General features: G+C 34.3%; 1 protein-coding gene across 2 annotated transcripts in view; it reads right to left on the bottom strand.

The window, feature by feature from the left end:
• ADGB (androglobin) overlaps nucleotides 1–14,221 on the bottom strand; it is a 73,392-nt gene that overhangs the window by 17,929 nt on the left and 41,242 nt on the right. For both annotated transcript variants that reach the window (XM_010707152.3, XM_085216995.1), the window contains exons 19-26: nucleotides 13,363–13,477; nucleotides 11,808–11,975; nucleotides 10,452–10,590; nucleotides 8,482–8,616; nucleotides 7,977–8,070; nucleotides 5,890–6,024; nucleotides 5,533–5,686; nucleotides 595–782 (exon numbers count right to left, since the gene is read on the bottom strand). In XM_010707152.3, the coding sequence (XP_010705454.2) occupies nucleotides 595–782; nucleotides 5,533–5,686; nucleotides 5,890–6,024; nucleotides 7,977–8,070; nucleotides 8,482–8,616; nucleotides 10,452–10,590; nucleotides 11,808–11,975; nucleotides 13,363–13,477 (1,128 nt within the window). The remainder of the gene's footprint in view (nucleotides 1–594; nucleotides 783–5,532; nucleotides 5,687–5,889; nucleotides 6,025–7,976; nucleotides 8,071–8,481; nucleotides 8,617–10,451; nucleotides 10,591–11,807; nucleotides 11,976–13,362; nucleotides 13,478–14,221) is intronic.

Genomic DNA, 14,221 nt, shown 5'->3' with positions numbered 1-14,221 from the left:
AATCCCAGTTTTAATGCATGTTTAATCTCCGAAAGTAATATGGAATTTCACAGAATCACAGAATTGTAGGGGTTGGAAGGGACCTCTAGAGATCATCGAGACCAACCCCTCTGCCAAAGCAGGTTCCCTACACCAGGTCGCACAGGTAGGCGTCCAGGCGAGACTTGAATATCTCCAGAGAAGGAGACTCCACAACCCCCCTGGGCAGCCTGTTCCAGTGCTCCGTCACCCTCACCGTGAAGAAGTTCTTACGCACATTCGTGCGAAACTTCCTATGCTGCAGAAATTTCAGTCATTGATATATAGGTGAGACTGAGCCTAGAAAAATGCAGAATATTATTATGAGAATTTTGAAACTACAGTCTGTTTATTTCACAACCATTCCTCATTTAGCAGCAGCAGTATTTCAGAAAAAAACAAAACAAAACAAAACACTTATTTATGAAACACAAAACCTGGTCTCAAGTATCTATGGCTAAAAAAAAATGGAGATGTTAACTTAAACACCTTCCCCTTCTAGGAAAGAGGAAAGAACATACTTTGCTGAAATAGACATAAAAAGCAGGATTTAATAATTATTCTCTCAATATTTACCTGAACATTACACATTTGTCATTGGGTATGTAATACTCTTTAATTTCTTTAGTAGAAAATACGTTATTTACAGCCTCACGAGAGAGGAATGGGAGTGGACTATGAGAACTGATGAGTCGGAGCCTCCATTTTCCAGCTGTCAAAAACTGGTCACCTGTATGTGCTTCAGCCATAAACGTGTATCCTTTCTAAAGAGAAAACAAGACATTTTTACTCGGAAATGACACTTGCTAGTCCTGGAAATGCAGCTTGCAATGCAGAGTACCAACTGAAGGTAAAATTGAATAAGTATTGAAAAGGCAAGTCATAGATGTAAACTGTAAAACTACATCAGAAATAGTAAGGCTGGAGTTAAGAACTGCCTAATGACAAGTGAGAGGAAATAGAAAGTAGTACATGATAGTAGAAAAGAATAGTCAAAAAGTTGGTGAAAGAATAAGTGAGAGGAGATAAAAAAAAAAAAAGATATGTAAATAAATGACAAAGAAGTACCTGTGAGCAACACATAGAAGCCATCATTGACATTATAGTTAAAAATTTTAAACTAAATATTTAAATACTTAAAGTAGTAATTATTTTAAACAACATACAATATAAAGCACAAGAATTAAATAAATAAATATTTAAAAGAGATGTACCACAATAAAAACCAAACCAAACATCTAACAGAAGATTCTGGCCCAGCACCAACAAGCTTGGTGCAATTAATTTCCAAATTATTGAATCAGTATCATCTACTGATTTTTAATGAAAATGAGAAAAAAGTGTAGATTATACTATTGATAAGAGCACTCTTCAATCTTCTTGAAATCTTAGATTTATTTGTTTCTCTCCCTGCTGAATTTAAAGGTTCTTATCATTATATTCTGACTCCTCAGCTGTAAACAATTAGGACAGGCTTGGGGTTTTTCTGTTACATATTTTCCCTCCATTATAACCATGGTGAATGGCTCAAATCATTTCAGATTGCTCTGAAGAACAATAACTGTTTTTTCACTTCTGAATTAACTCCTTTAATAGGTCAACTACTGTCTGAACCAACTCCCACCGTAGTCAGGTAGAAGCAATATTCATACTCAAATGGAATAAAGAGACGCTTGAATGTCCACCCTACATGACATTTCCCAACTGCTAATTCTTGGCATTACAAGGATCTTCCTTACTGTACTTGGACTTGGAACCATCGTCCCTTTTCTAATCATCAATAAAGAGGGCTATGTTTTCTTCTCATACTGGAACTTCTAAGAGACTATTGATAAACAGTGTTCCACACAAGCCTATCAAATTCAAAATGACTGGCCCTTCTCTTTCCTTCACAATATTAACCATACAAACAAAAAAAAAGTGCAAGACCTTCCCCCTGTCCGGTGGGGAAGAATAGAACCAGGGGAAAAAAAAAAAGAAGAAAAAGTTATTTGGGGGAAAAGAAAAAGTTCCTATCAACACTAAACTGAAGTGAGTTCCATACAGAAAAAGTATTATTCCATTAATTTGTGACTCTCTCAAGTACTGAAGAGTTATTTATTGCTCTATTGAAAAGAATTTGACATTTCAAGTTCTATAGAATAAAATTCTTACAGATTCTCCAGGGAAAAAGCATTCCCTATAGTTTTGAAAAGGAGAATTACTTAGAATGGCTAGACTGTATGCTTATGCATGCAAACCACACACATGAAATAAATGTGCTTTCAAGTGTTAACGCAACATGAAAATTGCGAAGTAATTTTAAAATTGTAAATACTTTTAACTCCAAAGGTGACCATAGCTGAAGATGAGAATACTAATATTTTGGCAATTCATACACAAGATGTTTAGCAAATAGTAGCTGTACTCATGTATACTAAAGCAAAATTAGATAAACATAAAATAAAAACGTGAAAACTTCTTCATTCATTGATAAATCAAATGAAAATCTCTCTTCATGCTGGAGGTAGTGGGAAACTGTATGTGAATACAATTTGGAGATTTAGAAATCAGATTCAATCTAGGGTTAAATTAATAACACTCCAGTATTTAATAATTTCATTGCAAGACATTGAATATCAGTATATTAATCTTATTTAAAGTCTTCTAAGTGTCTGTCACACAGCTAGAGAAGTGCATGGTAGACAAAAAGTTTGGCATCAGCCAGCAGTATGAGCTTGTAGTCTGGAGGGACAACTATATCTTGGGCTGCATCAAAAGAGCACTGGCCAGTAGAGCAAGGGAAGTGATTATTTTCTTCTACTCTGTCCTTGTGAAAACCCATCTGGAATAATGCATTCAAGCCTGGGGTCACCAGCACAAGAAAGATGTGGAGCTGTTGGAGTAGGTCCAGAGATGGGTCACAGAGATGTTTAGAGGGTCCCTGAGTGTTCAGCTGATGCTTGAGAAATGCTTCTCTGTCATTTTCAACCATCTGTTAAAAAAACTTGTGTATAAGATAGTAAAAAGTATATAGTAGCAGTATACAAATAAAAAGAGACTAGAAGAAATAAACTAGCAACTTGCATTGCATTTTTTATCTAGACTGTAATATCTGCAGAAAGCAGACAAAAGACATTACTGCTAGTTTGCAGATTTTATCTCTATTTTAATATTAATTTCTGAATGATTGAAGGCACTCCTAGAGTGACTCTGTAGCAAATAACAATATCTACTGATAAAATTTACTTTTGCTCTGTTTTAATCTGCTGAGTCTTAGTTTTGCAGCAGAACAACTAACTGCTAGATTTATTCAAATGGAAAAATATCTTGTTTTATATTAATATATACGTTTAGGAATTCAGTCATACTATATTTTCTTGTTTTATTATTGACATTTCATATAAAATACTCTTAAAAGAAAGGTAACAACCAGATTAAAATGACACCACCGTATGCAATTGTCACAAAACAGAATAATTGTCTTGTCAAATCATCAGTCAAGTTTTCAGTAATGTTGCATGTCCACTGAAACATTAATGGGCCATTTGCAAACAGGAAGGTAAATTGTTTGAAATAAATCCACAGCTTTATTGAAAAACTCAGTAGCAGGGATTACGTAATAAAACAAGTAGAAAAACGCAGCATACATGTACAATTCTGTTTTAATACTCTTAAATCAAAATCACTCTTTACTAACATTAACCATATTTTATAACATAAAATATAAAATCATAGGCTTAGAGAGTAAGAAAAATATGTGCAATAATAATTATGGTGGAGAGGTCTTCAATAAAGAAGAGAAAATAACGATAGTAATTCTTTAGTTTATGACAGAATCACTGGAGCTATCACATGGTGTATCCGCGTAATAATAAGTAGGTGGGGGTAGGGCATACCAAAATGAGCATCTCCAATATTAAAGCCATAGTACTACAAAAAGGTTGGTAAGATCTTAATTGGAATACTGTGTGCAATCCTTGGCATCTCTATTCAAGAAGAATGGGAAGAAGTCCGAGGGGAAAAAAAGATAGTAACATTGTTTCCATTCCACAAGACAGAAATAGAACAGTCACAGTCTGCTAAGCAGGACAAATGCTGAGATGAGTTCTGAAATAAATCTGAAGTTGTGATCATTCTTTCCACAACTCATCATTATCCTGAAAGGCTGCAAGTGGTGTTTATTACTGAGATTTCATTTCACATCCTGGCACTTGCCACTGTCTGAATCTTCCTTCCTGATGGAATATACACCCCACCTCTCAAGATTCCAAGTTAACTTGATGATATCCTTCCAGCAGGAGTAGTCCCTACCTGCCACATTCAGCTAGCATTCACTGTATGCCTTGGATAAAGCAAGCTCATTCTATTGGAGGGGATGGGGAAAAGGTATGATAATACTGGAAGTAAAGCTACAAAGAAAGACAACAGAACAGTCCTAGACTAACATCAATTCCTTGCTACTGACAGAGAAAGCTAAAACTTGAACTTATCTTCACTAAAAGGATCAACCATGGGTAGTGTGGCTAGCATAGACAATGTTAGGGGTAATGTTGAAGAGTTCAGAAGCAGGCTAGAACAGGAAAAGAACTAGAAAATAATTATAAACTAACTTCTGGATTAGTTCATTCTGATGATCTTCTGAACTATCGAACCAATTAAGCCATATGAAAACTATATGGGAATAGAGGAGAAGTAGTCAACACCTGCCATTGATCATTCTTTTAAGTCCAGGGAAATGTTTTCATAACAAAGAAAGTAGAGAAGATAACCACATCTGGTAAATATTTTGAAACACAAGACTCTAATTAGTGAGACTTCCTGACCTGGAACTGATTTCATTTAATATTTTATCAGTAATGTGCATAGTGAAACAGTGATCTATGTTTAATTAACTGGTACCACAAAGCTAAGGTTTATAATTTTAAAGGAAAAGAATTCAATGTCACTTTAAATAAGGAAAATGGTCTGAAAGAAAAACAGCACTAAAATCAAATGTGGTGAAATACACCACATTTCATCAAGAAAAATAAACAACAGGATACAGTTCCTCAGGAAGGCACTTAAGGCTATAGCAGTATGAGTCAACAAAGCTCTTGCAAGAGAAATAAAGGGGAGAGAGAGGGGAAAATGAGCATCAGAGTCAGTTTTATAAGTAGTAAAGCCTGCCCAAAAGACATATAAAGTAATCATTCCTTAGTCATCACTTGTTTTATTTTAAGTTAATCCTTGCTGCAAAGTTTTCTGTGTTCAGTGTTGTATATCATAAACAAAAAAAATGAGAACTGGGGGCAGTCCAGAGGAGAAAGTAATCAAGAATGTAAGAAACCTAACTAGTAAAAAAAGTCTGAGCAAGCTGTCATCTTTAGCCTAAAAACTGGAAATCTGGGTAATTAGGAGGTCAGTGATAGTCTATTCGAATTTTTTAATAAGCGTGGCCATACTTCTAAGCAGAACATTAATACATAGCTGAAAATGTCTACAGAATTCAGCAATCATTTTTATTCCAATTATTTTTATACTCCACACATTTACCTTATTTTTGGGGTAAATATGAGGTGCCACTTTCAAAAAGACATGCGGCATTTCCTCCAGTGTGTCATTATCAATTACATGAAGTCTACAGGAAGGAATAGTGGTATACATCTTTGGCACTATGAGCATGTCTTCTGGGACAAAAAATATTTCTCTAAAATAAAACAATGAAAAAACAAATTAAATTCATTTTATTTTCACAAATCGAATAATTTGTGTAACAAAACAGAAGTCTACGTTAGAATTTGATGAAAACAGACTCATGTAAAATCATGTGTTTTGAAACGTGTTAGTGAAAAACAGTGTATCATTACTTCTTTTCCGTAAGAATCATATAGAAGGCTATACAAAACTCACCTAAAAACCACAAACCAAATATTTGGTGGCTGATCAAAATATGTTACAGCATAGTCAGCGAAAGAGATCTTACACCACTCATCTTCATAACAAGGAAAATTTTTGATTGAGTTACAGTTTCTTTTAAACATTTCTCTGGAAAGTGGAAAAACAGATAAGGATTTAAATCTGCTCATAATCAGGAGGGGACATGTATTGATGTATATTATGAAGAACACCGCTTCATTTTGAGGGTAAAATGAAATTATAAGATGTTTTACTAATGCTACTATCTATTCTGTTATTGGATCACACTAAAAAATAATAAATCAGGTAAAGAAGGTTCTCTATTAGTTCAAGAGCTAGTAGCCTGTAATAACTGATGCTTACATACAAATGTGTTCTGTATCGATCAGTCTATCCATTAATTATTTTTATTATTAAAAAAAAAACAGCAACAAAACAACCTTCCATTTCTTTCGATTAAGCTGTCATCTTAGAGCTATGGCATCATAAGGAGATTTAAAAAAAAAAAAACAAAAACTTTCTTTCATCTTTAAACTCTTAGGTGTTATCAATTTCTATGGAATTAGAGCTAACCTGTCTGGCACCTGACTGACACTGGGAAGCTTATTTATAAATTTTAGTATCAAAAGTTAATGTTCCTCTGAACATGTCCAAGTTTTAAATTGCTAATGCTATCCACCAAATCTGGCCAGTGGTAATTTGATGTTTTGCCTTCTCTAAAGAGGAATTGGAATTACACAAACAATCCCCACTTTCATATTTTTAGCAATGATAATAGCCAACCATGGCATTTAATTAAGGTGATTCACAGAGAGGATCTAAACTTTCTCAGAATTAGCTTAAAGTAGGACAGCCTGAGATATCCTTTTGCAAAGTTTTGCAAATATTCCTTCCATCACTGATGAGCAGTGCACGTGGACAGCTCCTCAGAAGCCTCAAATCTGTGAATTCCTTGAAAATTACAGTATGGGCAAGCACAGTGAGCTTCTCTTTGTGAATATGGGATTTGTAATGAGAAACAAGTTGAAAACCTTGCTTAAAGAGAGATGTTTTAGGGCTTTTTAAACTAAGAGATTACGTTGTAAAATGGTGCTGCTTCTGGCCTGTGATATGTCTAGGCTTTAAGTATGGGAAAACTACCCTAACACTGAACTCCTGAAGTTTTCGTGTATAACTTTATAGGTCCAAGCACTAGCCTTTTATATTAAACAAAAGTCTGTAAGCTATTTAAAAATAATAGTTTTTAAAAAATCATAGTATTGTGATTTTAACAGTCAAATGTATTTCCTGAGAAAATATCTATCCCATATGTACTGTAAGTCTGAAGGAAGACTGAAAGTTGCATCTGATCTTTGCTAATTTAGAGATGTTACAGTTCTAAAACTAAATCTAATGCTTAGTACAAGGTTGTGACTGCAAGGTCTTGATCTCATGTTCATACCAAAGTTCTAACAGCACATAGTTACGCTGGTTAGAAACATTACAAAGTGAAATAAAGTTCATGTGAGTGTTCCTCAAATAAGTGGTTATGTGTAATGAGGATTTATATTCACAGCTGGTACTTACTGCTAGTTCTCATTCCTCACACCTGGCAGAAATGACCTACTCCTAGATCAGGTGTGTGCATGCTTGCAGATATTTGTGAAGGAGTTGGGGAAAACACGTGATACCAAAAGGGGGAGGGGGGATCAATCTCGCAAATGATCAAAATGTGTTTTTTAAATCAACTGGATAGATGATTAACTAAAGAAACATAAGTTCCTACCTATGAAACAACCTACTGGATATTAAAAAAAAAAATACAGAAGACAATATTCCAGCTCAAAGAAAAACAGAAAACCCCACCAAACAACTGTATGGTAGCATCCTTACCTAATGGTTAGACTTGATACACTTTTTACTCATGCAAACATATAATAAAGCACACCATATCTCTACAGAAAGCATCCTATCCTTTCTGACCAAGTTTTGTAATTTTAAAACTAATAATGCTCTTCCCACATTTATTGTGTGCACCAGCAATTTATGGCAACTCTATGGAAATAGCTGCAATAAAGTAGTATAATTTATTATATCATTACCTTAACAGCACTACAGCGCACTGTTCAAAATTTAACTCAATTGAAGACCACAATTTTTGCAAGATTTCTTTTACAGTAGTGTTTTCTTTAGTACCTAGAAATAATAAAATAGAAAATGTACATAATACCTAACTTTCATCTTGTTTTAAATGTACACCTACCAAATATTTGTGTAAAACATCACTCAGAAATCAGTTGTCTTATGAATGCTCTTATTAGGAATTTTACAGAGGTGCCAGAGAGCTGACAACTACTTTCTCCTTTCACCATTCCCATTATCCTCATTTCACCATCCCCAAATCCCCATTATCATCACCTTTACATTTTTCAGTACTTTTCCAGCTTCAAAAAATTATGTGAGTAATATTTTCCATTTTAAATACCTTTACAATAACATCTTATGTTGACATGAAATGCCATAGAAAATTAACTAGACATTAATTAAGAACAAAACTCTTTCAGTAAATATTTGAAAAAGGTGAAACATTTTTGAAAAAGGACACACCTGGTTTTCTGCTGTTCAGTACTTTCCTCACATAAATCCCCCTCCAAACAGCTTGGAGTTTAAGAGCTGCTGCTGCTTCTTTGGAAGTGGGAATTCTTTTCTGCCAGCTACTAAGGGAATTTACTTCACAACTCTCTGAAAGCAGAGGAAGAGAATGAGCAACACTTTATTAGTTTACAAGGCTGGAAGCCTTGTAGCTGCTTGCTATAAAATCAAAATACAAAGGAGAGCTGAATTACAGAAGTGATGGTTTCTGCATGAAATTTCCATTTATGGCAAAAATACCACTGTTAAAATTTTCCTCCTATCATTATAAAAGTAGACACTGTATACTGCATAATTACAAAGTCAGCATGCAGCTACTGCACTAATGCTGAATACCAAATTGTCATATTTTTGCTTCTCTCTACAGACAGGTATTGCATTTTATTTTTTAAAATCAAATCTTGTAATATGAAGTCATCTTCCAAAAATAAACCAACAGAATTTAATACATTAAAGTCTGAATCTGAATAAAGCTTAAAAGAGCTTCACAAGATTTCAAGTGTTTTTATCTCTGAATCTGATTTTACTACGTGATAATTTAAACGCCAACAATAATCAAAACATTGCATTTGATTTCTGCTAAAGAGATACAGAATAAGGGTGAGACAAATGATAATGTGGAATTTTGTTTATCTGACTGTGACTTCCAGTTATCAAAGAGTTTTTGAATGGAATAGAAATTAGAATCATAGAATCCTTAGAGTCGAAAGGGACCTTTGAAGGCCATCTAGTCCAACTCCCCCTGCAACAAACCAGGACACCACAGGTAGATCAGATTGCACAGAGCCCGATCCAGCCTCACCACATCTCTGAGCAACCTGTTCCAGTGCTTGACCACCCTCATTTTAAAAGTCTTTTTCCTTATATCTAACCTAAGTTTAAGCCTTTAAGCCTGAAGCCATCTGCCCCTTTTCCCAGCTCACTTTTTAATATCTCTAGGAGTAGCGACTGGGCAATTTCTTTCAACATTTGACAGGACCAACAGCGAAGAATGTTTTCCTAAAATCCAACTCAAATATCCTTTTTTAACTTGTGTTGTCAACGTGCATCACTGAAATACATATCTGAATCTCAAATACAGTTTACACCAATAAGATTATAGCAGATAGCTTGACTTCCAGACAAGTTTCAAATGAAAAGGTTCATACAGAACGTTTATCTACCCTGTTTCCAGGAAAACACAAAACAGCCATGCCATTGAAAAAAGCATGCAGCTTCAGAAACTTCCATCTTTATTTCATACTGTATGAACTTGTCTCCTATGGATCCACTGCTAGCTGTTCCTTAGGAGTGAGAATAGCATTTGGACAGATCAACATTACTAGATTTTTCTCAGGATGGCTTCTCAAAAACCTTACCAGACAGGACTGCTAACTGCAGTACATCATAACAAGACTTGTCATAGACAAGTAGAGATGAATTCGGTACAGAGGGCAAAATAGATACGCTACTAAAAAAAAAAAGAAAAGGAGATAGCATTTGAATTTCAGATTTGAGTTGACCACCCTCATACATAGACAATAAGAAAGATTTCATTCATCTATTATGGTACTTTTCAGTGATAATTACTGATTTTCAAAGTCTCGTAAGATGCATGACTAACCTAACAATTCAGCAGTGCTAATGTGGGCCAGTCCTTCTAGGCATAGAGCAAATTTATAGATTTTAAATTTGAAAATTAACAGAACATAAATATAGTTTTTGGACCAAAAAGAGCATAAATATAAAATATAAAAATATTTATAGATATATTTTTTATACTTTTATTCTGAGAAGTGTCTCACTGAATAATTTCAGACATTCTGCTAATGGTAGAAAACTTGAGTACCTCATAAGAAATGAATCTTTGTTATTTAATCAGGATTGGTGAAGAACTAGTTCTCTCCAAAATATATTTGAAGTTTTTACCAATACCAGTACAGTACCTGAAGACAAACTGTCATCCTCAAGTACATCAGTGCATTTAAAATCTAAAGTGAAGGACCTGAAGGCAAATTTATACTTATGAGGCATCTTCTTGTCCGATACATATTTGATCAAAGACCATAATGCACTATTGAAAACCTTAAATAAAAACAAAGAAAACATTTGTCAGATAATTATTCATTTGTAAAAGCCAACTTATACTGGCTCTCATTAACATTTCAAGAACTTTTTAGTTGTTTTCATTTTCATGGGATGCTTAACTTTCTCTTACACATAACTGACAATTAGTCCTTACTGTGGAACTGCAGTACTTCATGCAAGCAAGCAAGAGAAAACTATTTTCATGCCAAGCTTTTAAATACAGGGCAGATTCCAGAGCACAAGTTTTCATTACCTAAAAATGTCTTTTCAGTTTATGCGAAGTAAGCTGATTTTCTCAGACTAGAGCATAGAAGAACATGATCATTACCATCATGACATGGGCATGACTACTGAGTCAGTAGATGACCCCACTACAAAAAGTAGGAATATATTGATGGGCAAACAGGAAAAATTTGGTGTCCTACTTTCATGACTGTATTGATGTCTGTTTTTATTCTTGATACCCTGATGCTCTTTAGGAAGCAGAAATCCAGTCTCTTTTTGCATCTTTAATTAGATTAGAAATTTCAGAGTATGTTTTTCAGAGCCAGTTTCACAGTCTGAGTTGAAAAATAACTAGGACTTAATGTAGAAAAATTTATCAGTCTGTTTTTCATTCTTCTTATTTTCAGATTTTTATTTAGTTCTTGAACTATATATTAATATTAATAAAAAATTACTTTATTTTGAAAAAAATATTAAGACTGATGAAGGAAGAATCTACTTTAGCACATGCCTGTATTCAGAATCATTATTCATTGTCTACATTAGACAGATCATTTCCGTATTTTCCTTCTTGAGTCACTGTTGGCTAATTCAAAGTGTGCCTTTAAAAAAAAAAAATCCTTTGCTATAATACACTAACCTTCTTGTAAGAGGAGATGAGATACATATATCTACATCTACTGAATTTTCCTACAAGTCCCTAAGTTACTGATGTATTGTGACCCAAGGAGCGGCCAGTGAAACTGACCAAAAGAGAGATTCAAAGCATAGTGCACATATTAAAATATGTTCATAATAAGAGAAGATAATTATGGAACGCAGCTGCAAGTTCCATATGCATTGATGCTTAATAGCGAGTGCTGCATTTGAAACATCCAGGAGATCCTTTGTAAAAACATAGCCACTGGTTTGAAGTAGATAATGACAACATTAAGCTGTTATCTGATCTCTGCGGCCTCTAGATACATGATTACTGAACAAAGTTTCACCTTAAAATGTTCTTCAGCCATTTCAGTACCATGGATGCCAGGAGGACAGTGAGTTAGTTCCAAATCCTTCAGAGCTTCAGAAAGTTTGGGCTTACTGCTGAAATTATTAATCACATTTCCAATAGCTTTCAGGATAGCAATAGCCTGCCTAATAAATCGGTAGCTCTCCTGGAGAAAGAGGAGAAAAATTAGCTGTTACTATCTAGATTGTTTTAAGATTCCATTTCCTTTCAAGATTCCATTTCCTTTCTGAGCAGTGACAGTACATTGGCATTTTTTTCCTGATGTACTAAAAGTACTAAAAATTCCTTAAATCAACTATCATTAATTTTATAAACTATAAAATCAATTATGTATTCAAAATTCCAATTTTTCAAAATTCATAATGTGCAAAATTTCATAACTTTAGCTATTGAAACAAAAATATGACAATGTTCTAACAAGAAGTATAAAGTATATCTGTTATGGATTTATTTTTTCCTGTATTATTGGTCCTAGAACATTTAGTCAAAAATAAGAGAAACATAGAAACTTTCTACTGCAATAATAAGATGACTGCTGTTAGTTGAAGTGTACAACATTGTTATAGAATGGTATAGGTGACTATCTGTATTCATCTGAAAACAATGCCCAAATACATGCTGCCTAAGGCATCTTTAATCTCCACCAGGATTTCTGTGCAAAAAAATTGCACATTTTCCTGCAAACGACACACTTTAGACAAAGAGACAGTCCAGCAACAAACAATTTTTCATGTCCCAGCTTCTCATAATTAAACCTCCTTGCTAGAATAAATATCATGGATATACATAATACTGCTTTAATACTTAATTATTAGGATCCTGAATCTGAACTGCTACATGAATTTGCCATTATGCTCACCTTCCAATTATTTACTTAATTTTTGCAGAACTGAGCTTGAGAAGCTGTATTCCCTCCCCACATGCTCATGCCAAATATTTGGGCATAGTGCTTGCCAAAGAAATCTTGAAAACATTAATGGCAGTGATACCCACCTATACTGAAGGCAACAAAGACCAAAAGATGTAGGAATTACTCCCCAGAGCATCTTGCCTCAGCTTTGAGAAATTGTTTGAATCAATTTTTCATTTTAGGGTTAATAGCTACTCTGTGACCCAGTGAGTAATATGTGATCTCATGGGACAAAAAAAAATTTATTGATGTGACAATCTATTTTACCAGACATGCATGTTTGAACATAGATCATATGTACTTTTCCACATGCCTCAAAGAGAGAGCTTATACACTAACTTGGACATATGTATCTCAGCAAGAGTATTTTCAGTATTCCACTTTAAGTAGTTTTTCTGTGTGTACTGCCTAATACTTACTTGCACGTTCATACAAGTCAGCTAGTGCAAAATCCATTTCAGTGTCTGCTAAAAACATTTTCAACCTACTCACCCATTTCATATGAAAATTAATATTATACTGTCTCTAACATACTAAAAGATCAATACTATTTCACTTCAAAACCAAATAACAGTCAGAAATAACTTTAACACAATACTTGACTAGTCCTAGACACACATACCTTTTCGAGATTTCGCATTACAGCATCCTCTTCTCCAAAGACACAGGGCACCATGCTACAGAGATGAATATGGTGCCCTACAGCAGAACTTACTGTAAAGAGAAGTACGTGTCGTCTACATAAAAAAAAATAATTAATTAATTAAAAATAACTTTTTTCATTGTTGGTAAGTCACAGTTATTGTTAATCTTTTCTTTTCATACCAGTGTTCATTAAAAAAGATACCCTCTCCCAGATTCTCTCACTCTCCAAATCTTGCATTCCTAATTCCTTGCTTTGGTAAAACTTCCAGATATAGGCAAATAGGCAAAATCAGAAAAATCATTATTTTATTTGCTTATATTTAGATTTTACTTTTTCTGCAGCAGAATAAGTAATTCTACTATTTCGGATGGATATAAGCTCAAAGTTTTTAGGTCAGTTAGCTACACTTAAAAACACATTTGCTCTAGGAAACTTCTACAGGAAGCTAAGTGCTCTGGTCATATAAATTAGATCATATTTTCTGTGTTTACAGAGACAACTACCAGAAAAATTTAACACATGCACTTCATCTCATCACACCCTTCAACATACTCCAATTATAAAAGAAACAATTCCCAACTATGGTTATACAGCACAGGAGCCTCAAGCTCTTCTCACCAGTGAATAATTTCCTGCAGTCCCTCTGAGATAATTGAGAAGGCTGCTGCCATCAAATAGGAAAGCTTCGCAATCTTCTGTCATTGTCAGAATGGCATTTAGACAAGTACATACTAGCTGCAACTTTACATGAAACAGAAGTACAGCAGCAAGACTAAGAAATTGCTCACCCCATCCTGAACTCCTCCTCATTTTAGCTACATTATCTTGGGAGTGA

Source organism: Meleagris gallopavo, chromosome 2 (genome assembly GCF_905368555.1).
Source record: "Meleagris gallopavo chromosome 2, MGAL_WU_HG_1.1, whole genome shotgun sequence".
In the NCBI taxonomy this organism is placed as follows: Eukaryota; Metazoa; Chordata; class Aves; order Galliformes; family Phasianidae; genus Meleagris; species Meleagris gallopavo.
Note: the sequence above shows the minus strand (reverse complement) of the source record. Positions and strands in the feature narration are given on the sequence as shown.